Source organism: Cydia splendana, chromosome 11 (genome assembly GCF_910591565.1).
Source record: "Cydia splendana chromosome 11, ilCydSple1.2, whole genome shotgun sequence".
Classification (NCBI taxonomy): domain Eukaryota; kingdom Metazoa; phylum Arthropoda; class Insecta; order Lepidoptera; family Tortricidae; genus Cydia; species Cydia splendana.
In genome coordinates this window covers 10,571,422-10,579,114 of record NC_085970.1, presented here as the reverse complement: position 1 = coordinate 10,579,114, position 7,693 = coordinate 10,571,422, and the positions used below count along the sequence as shown (strand labels likewise).

Genomic DNA, 7,693 nt, shown 5'->3' with positions numbered 1-7,693 from the left:
TTAAATAGATTGACTCTTTCTAGGTACAGTCGCCATCTGCAGTGATCGTACATTTTCCAGCATTTTTGGTGCAGCAGCAGTGATCAGCAGTGATCGTACATTTTCCAGCATTTTTGGTGCAGCAGCAGTGATCAGCAGTGATCGTACATTTTCCAGCATTTTTGGTGCAGCAGCAGTGATCAGCAGTGATCGTACATTTTCCAGCATTTTTGGTGCAGCAGAGTGAGTTAACGGAATTGGTATAGATAATTTCAACTGAAATGGTATATTAAGGTTAATATTAACGTAATTAACGCTAATTAATCATTAGGGTTGAAATTATTTATACCAATTCTGTTAACACCACTCCACTGCACCAAATATGCTGGAAAATGTACGATCACTGGTCATCAGATATATCGGAGCGGTCAAGGCGCTCACAAATATCTGAACACACCTCTATTGTTAAAGCGTTAGGCGTTAGGCGAGTGTACCACGAGTCACGATGTATTAAATATATTAAAACAGGTCACTCGTGTATCATATCGTATCGTGTATAGAAGGCGAAGATGGCTTGATACTTAGAGAATATAACCAACGGAGTGGTCATTAACAGGCGTTCCCCTCTGTCGAAAATAGGCGGCCAATGGTCAACGACATGTCAACCACATGTCGTTTATCTGACATGGCTATGTTTACGTTACGTATACATTTGATGTGCCCCTCCCCCGCAAAAAACGGCATACTATTTTGTACCGAAAATTGTAGACATGGCGTCTCCGTTGGTTATATCCTCTAAGGCTTGATATGTTACGTTTGTATTCAAACCGATTGTATTCAATGTGGCCAATGTGTTATTAAACACGAATGCGAATACAGTAAAATAGTTGCTATAAAGTCTGATTTCTTGTTATAAAAACTAAATGAACGTACCTACCTTCAAAATCTCACACTTTTTGGTGACATTGTACATTGAATCAAACACACTTCTAATAAGTGCATGGTGGCACGGGTTAGTCATCTGCAGTCTAGATACCTCTTTACCATTTGCCGACATTATTATCTTTCCCTGAAAATAAAGTGAAGATTATCATAGGTTTTTTTTTTCAATTTTTAATATTTTCCTTATCGTTACAAACCATTATGTAAAAATAAGTACATATAGCTGGTCAAGCAGATCTTGTCAGTAAAAAAAGGCGCGAAATTCAAATTTTCTATGGAACGATATCCCTTCGCGCCTACATTTTTCTAATTTGCCGCCTTTTTCTACTGACAAGATCTGCTTGACCAGCTATACTGCCCTCCTACGCCGAATAGCGGTATCTCGAAAACAAATGATGTTGAAAATTGAATTTTTAGATAAAGAATGTAAGGTAATTGTTTGCATTAAATTTTTATCTGAGATACAGCTTATTGGCTTAGCAGGGCAGTATAGTTATAAAAAAAACCGGTTAAGTGCGAGTCGGACTCACGTTGTAAGGGTTCAGTAGGTACATTCTACTCAATTTTTAACAATGTATTTCTTATGTGTAACGTGAATGGAGTCGGATCAAAAACTAAGTAATTAAGACCGACTCACGCTTAACTGCACATTTTTAAATTTCTAATACATTTTCCTGTCATCTATAGGTAAATAACTATTTTGTGTATTTTTTTAAAATTTTAGACCGAGTAGGTTCGGAGATAAGGGGGGGGGGGGGGGGATGGTCGGACAGACAGACGCACGAGTGATCCTAATAGGGGTTCCGTTTTTTCCTTTTGAGGTACGGAACCCTAAAAATTAAGTAAATAAAAAGTCTGTGCCGTGCCCTGCCTTTTAACCCTAATTACCTTAGTTGGCGAGCAGGTTTTAAGAACAGTCGTATTGACAGCAACGCTGGCAGGCCCTGATATACGAATATTCAAAACGGTGCAGTCCGTAGCTTTCGGTGAATGGCATACCTTAAACGATGTTACTCGTAACGCAAAAGGGCCCTTAAAATAAGTAAAATAACTATAGTACTTCAAATCTTCATTAAAACATTTTGGCAACATTTGAAAATACATATGTTATGTACAGACGCCATCAGATAGGTATATCAGAGCTGCCGGGGTGGTCAAAATTGTCTGAATCTGAACATGCACTTTAACGCCTTGACAATAGAGGCGTGTTCAGATATTTGTGAGGGGCTTGGATGCTCCGATATATCTGATGATGACTGTACCTATCTTGTCATCCATACAAATATGTAAGTAATTAGAGGAGTCAACACAAAGAAAATTATTAAAAAAAATGCAACTGTGTATGATTTGCATGAAGCATCCGAGTGGGAATGCTGCAATGATGAACTTTGCATAAGTTTAATTTTAATAAATGAAATATTAAATAAATACTAATATATTTCACACAAAACTTACATAGGCTTTGTTTTCCGCACATAGTACCATTGGTGCGGATATAATCATATAAAATATATTTATTTTTAGCATTTTATATGTGCTTCAATAACAAGCAACGAATTCAAAAATGGCCGCGATCTTTTTTTTAATAGGCTAAATAATATAAAAGTAAACGTTTACCTTATCTGATGATTTCAGGCTTGGTTGATTACAGACTTGTAATTGAGATGATTGATGACACGTGTTGAATTATAACAATGTAGTTAAATAGATAAAAAACAATGGGTTGCATTCCGGGAGTGCCGGCAGAAGTGAAAACTCAATGACATTGTAACAGTTTTTCGATCAGGTCACGTGTCCGTCTTACGGTCACGTGACCTGTCGCGAGTTTAACATTTTTTCCCCGCCACAAAAAGTCCACAGCGCCGCTAAATAAGTTTTCACTTCATAAAATTGGAAACAAGAAAAATAGGGCCCACGACCTCTAAGTTTCAAAATATAAGTAGGAATTTTAATTTACAAAATGAAAAAAAATAATGTACTTACTTACCCAAATTTTGACTGATGCGTATACTCGCAGTATTACTGGAGTATTTAGTAGGTATGGTAAATGCGGCCAAATCCGTTAAAATTTTGCTTTAAGCAAAGTTTAAATAAATTAATGTTTATATTTAAATCTATGATTAATTGATTATCTCTAAAATCTAGTCTTATGTTACCGCGGGTCATTTAATAGTATCTAAAACTGTCAAAAGATAAAATATTTCCGAGCAAACAAAAAACTTAAATGGTTTAAAAATATATTTATTTTTCAGTTCTAATATTTTGTAAATTCTTTCACCATTATTCCGATGTGGTTTCAATACTTTCAATGATCACTTTCTATTACTTATCAAAATGATCACTTTCAATTATCAAATAGTAGTCCGTGTCGATGTCCATTCTTGGCGTGGATCTTCTATCTCTCTCCATGTTACGTGGGGCTGTAATTATGTTATATAATATACATGGAGGCCGATTTCAACTTATATTTCGATATAAACGAGGTCATTTTGTTACCAATACATGTACAGTCACCTGCAATAATATATTACACAACAAAGCCCGCTACAGTATCTGACACGAGCTTATTTGTAGAGCCATAAGAGCGTGTCACATATTTTTGCGGCCTTCGAAGAGTAACATATTATTGCAGGTGACTGTAAGAACAAATACGAGCGAATGATATGATAAATAACAAAATAACTTTGTTTTGATATCGGATAGTACCTAAAGGGGCCCACTGATTAACAGTCCGCCGGACGGTATCGGCCTGTCAGTTGTTCGGAACTGTCAAAATCTTGTTCTAACTGACAGGCCGATACCGTCCGGCGGACTGTTAATCAGTGGGCCCCTTAAGTTTGAATTGGCTTCGGTGTCCGAGCATTCCATGAAATTGTCTACCGTTTGTCCCGTACAAACGCGAATTTTCTGAAGATTTGCAGGTACAAGAGTTTCCTTTTCTATGACAAATGGTCAAAAAAATGCACAGAAAAATAATCGCCCGCTTTAAATGCCGAAAAAAAGTCGCAACACAGGAAATAAAATGCGTTTGTACGGGACAGCCCGTCGAATAGAATGCCTTTGTCGCGCTATGAACCGAATTAGATACATCAAACATAATCAAACATCAACATTTATTCAGCAAATAGGCCATAAGGGCACTTTTACACTGATAGGTAGGTAACCCCAAAATCATTATTTTTTGCTGAACAATCAGACACGTGGGTCCAATCACTATTATTTTCCTCTATCGTTGGCCTTCATTTGATCTGCAACATCGATACCGTATAAAAACTATCTACCTACTATTCTGTAATAACTTAAGAGAAATAGATACATACTTATGTCGCGCGTCCCTTTGTTTCCCATAAAGTTTTAAGTCATAATGTATTGTTTGTCATATTATCGGTAGTCATAAAACTGAAATCGTTAACTTTTCAGGATTTTCGTAAGGTTATTCTATAGATAGGTTAGGTTAGGTTAGGTTAGGTTTGTTTTATGGCAATCCTGAAAAGTTACGCGTTTCTGAGAAAAACCAATAATGACTAACGAAAATTCGGACAATACATTATGACTTATAACTATTTGGGAAACAATAGAGACCCACTTATGTCTCTAGAATCTCTAGATTCTCTACACTGTGAAACTTTTGAACGCGAACTGTAGAAATGGATCTCTATTCCGAGGAGTAGGTAATCTAGTATTCAGTTAAATAAGCATTCGCTACTATTCACAGTCGCGTTCCGTGATTGTTATGCCATTGAGGGTTCTAGCTAGATTGGACATTCCATGGCGTAAGTACGGAACAACCAATTTAGCTAGGACGCTAAATGGCATAACAATCGCGCAGCGTGATGGTGATGTTACCTTTTAACCTTTCGTAAGCTCGTGTCAAAAAATTTCCATTTATATAGCAATCATGACAACTTAAGGAGAGGAGAGGCTTAGAAAATTGTGGCTTTCCGATACTTAATAATTTCGTTTTCCTCGATTATGTACCTACTTCTTTAATTTCTTTACTTTTCTGGTTCGAATTCATATCTATTTATTTATATTTTATATATTTATTTTTATTTATGTTATATTAAAATATGTATGCATTCTTGTATTGTTATATTTCTATTTATGTACCTATAAGTATTTCTATTCAAAACTTGCATTTCATTAATTTTAGTTATTGTACACTTTTGCTTTTGTTTGTTCATCGTTACTTCTGTCCTACTAATTTTCTCAAAGGTTAATTGGAAGAGAGAGTTCGCCTTTGTTGTATTTAATTCATTCTGCAACTGTGTTTCTTGTGTTTTTTTCTATGTACAATAAAGTATATACATACATACATACTTAATTTTTAAGTTGAATATATATGATGGAGTTAGGGTTACCAGATACAAATTTGGGATTACCTGTCAAAATTCCTGATTTGCGAATATTTTTTCTGACGCTCATATCAGCGACTTCCTGACATTTTTGAGAATCGGCCGCATTCCTGACCGGCCAAAATTCCTGACATCTGGTAACCCTATATGGAGTAGATCTGCTCCTAAACATATCAGAGGTTAATAATATTTACCTTGTAGAGCTTCTCTAATAAGTCGTTCTATATAATTGTCCGATTCTTCTGACACTTTCGGTTCGTAGTATTCACTCCTCGGCATATATTTGTACTTGAAATGTGAACTAGGCTTTCCAAAATATTTCCTCCATGAGACTGGTACGGCGATATGTACGGCTGTAAAGTATATGCCGATTTTTATTTTGATGTAATTTTTTTTTCGTCAGGTAAGGTGGGGTTAGACCATCACTTGCAGTGTTGCCAACTTGGCATAAAATACGCCAGATTCTGGCATATTTTCACTCGCTTTGGCATTATGGCGGTCAGCAAAATATAATCAGCATATATTAGATTGGAGCACGCGCTGAGCCAGTTAAGATAATGTATATGTATCGCCGCAGATTAGAGATGTGATGTTAAGATAACATGATGTATAAAATGCTTAGTTATGATGGAATAAATGAGTCTAGGTATACCCGTCAACGGGACCTGTTACTCACCAAACCCTGTTCCTCTAAAGGCATCAACATGTTTTAAGCATATTTCAAAAAACTTTAGCATACTTTTTGGCATATTCTAGACATTAGTCTAGCATTTTTGCAAAATCCGAGTTGGCAACACTGATCACTCATACTGTTTATCTTGTCCCGAGCCAAATAAACTATGTTAGTTTTACCCCACCTTACTTTAATTCGATATTTTGTTTGCTTTAATTACTTACTTAATAATTATTCTTACCATTAATTTGCGAGATCGGCAAAGCTTCCAAGGGTAGTGCAATCTGAAATTTTAATAAAGAAGCGTTTAAAATATGGAGCCGGACCAAACTAACTATGCATTTGTAATGACAAAGTGTTACAATCATATTAATGACAAATTACTATGAAAATATCACATTTATTCTCCCACTTTTTTCTGTTCAATTCGGTGTAATGTCAGCTTAGAGAGATTATACTCGTATGTTATAATAATTCCATGTAGGTATGTCACTTAATTTGACGATCATTAATTCATTATGGGATACTCATACATATTTATAAAGTGTCATTCTATGGAACTTGCTAACTATGTAAACAAACCGCCATCGCCATATTGAATTTGGTATGATGTATTTACTAGTGACTTTTGTTTATATAGTTAGCAAGTTCCATAGAATGACACTTTACCTAGGCATTATTAGCCATAATAATTATAAATAATGTTTTCATATTTGAAGTTGTTAATTTAAATTAGATTTTTGAAGAAAATTGTTATACGTAATATATGGCTTGACATTAATTAGCAGAAATCGCGAACCGTCTGGTTGACGTAACTGGTGACCGGAGAGCTGGCGGCTACCTCGCACAACGTATCAACATTGCGATACAGCGAGGAAATGCCGCCAGCATCCTTGGTACAATGCCTCAAGGGCCTATTTTAGATTTAAGCTAGTTATTAATTTATTTTAGTGTTTTTATTGTAGTACCTCTGTATAATTGACTATGTAAATAAATGGTTTTTAGTTTTCCAATTAAAAAAAGCAATAGTTATTATCTTTTACCCTTTTTATCTTTTCAAAAGTAGTTTTAGTTCACTCGCTCTCTTTAGAGATTGTATGCAGGCGCGATGCGCTTATAATATACTCACGGACAAATTTACAGGAACGCAAAAAAAAGGTTTAATTACTAGATTACAGCACCTAAAGTAAACTCAAAATTAGTAATCATACTTTTTTTGCTTTCATCTACAGGGTAGAAGCAGGCTAAGCGAACAAGAAGTGCCCCCAACGACGGATTTGGTCATTCTTTCATGTGGTGTACTGGCAGGTCCTAAGAACTCTCTATGCTTAATATCAGTCCTCGATCTTCTTTTGTTCGCTTAGCCTGAAAGGATGACCAAATCCGTCGTTGGGGGCACTTCTTGTTCGCTTAGCCTGCTAGACCCTTTGTCCATGAGTGTAGTTGCAGGTATATGCGATATACAAAGTCTAAGACAATATTCTATGTTATCTTACACGTTGTGTATCGCATATGTTCTGAATTAAGTAAGCACAGTTAAGGTATTAAATATCTATATCGACACACACAGCGCGTATTTGCGTGTGTGTGTTTTCAAAATATATTAAACTAGAAGTATTTTAAAATTACCAGGAATGCTATGACACCAATAGTTAATAGTCCCATATTTCTCTAAACTAAGCTTGAATTCACTACATTTGGATAGCACATGAATTTAGTCTTAAATACCTACATTTGAGATAAT

At 35.6% G+C, this 7,693-nt stretch overlaps 1 protein-coding gene across 1 annotated transcript; it reads right to left on the bottom strand.

The window, feature by feature from the left end:
• Window positions 1-3,154: 3,154 nt before the first annotated feature.
• LOC134794951 (uncharacterized) lies at window positions 3,155-7,693 on the bottom strand. Its single transcript, XM_063766822.1, has 4 exons — window positions 7,579-7,693; window positions 6,191-6,233; window positions 5,471-5,629; window positions 3,155-3,341 (listed from the first exon to the last, which is right to left on the bottom strand). Exons 1-4 carry the CDS (start codon window positions 7,612-7,614, stop codon window positions 3,244-3,246), a joined length of 336 nt encoding a protein of 111 aa, XP_063622892.1. The 5' UTR covers window positions 7,615-7,693; the 3' UTR covers window positions 3,155-3,243.

Coding starts and splice junctions, on each gene's coding strand:
- LOC134794951 (XM_063766822.1), bottom strand. CDS start 7,614: ATGGGACTATTAACTATTGGTGTCATAGCATTCCTG. Junction 5,630..6,190: donor GCCGATCTCGCAAATTAATG/GTAAGAATAATT, acceptor TATACTTTACAG/CCGTACATATCGCCGTACCA. Junction 3,342..5,470: donor TATTAGAGAAGCTCTACAAG/GTAAATATTATT, acceptor ACATAATTACAG/CCCCACGTAACATGGAGAGA.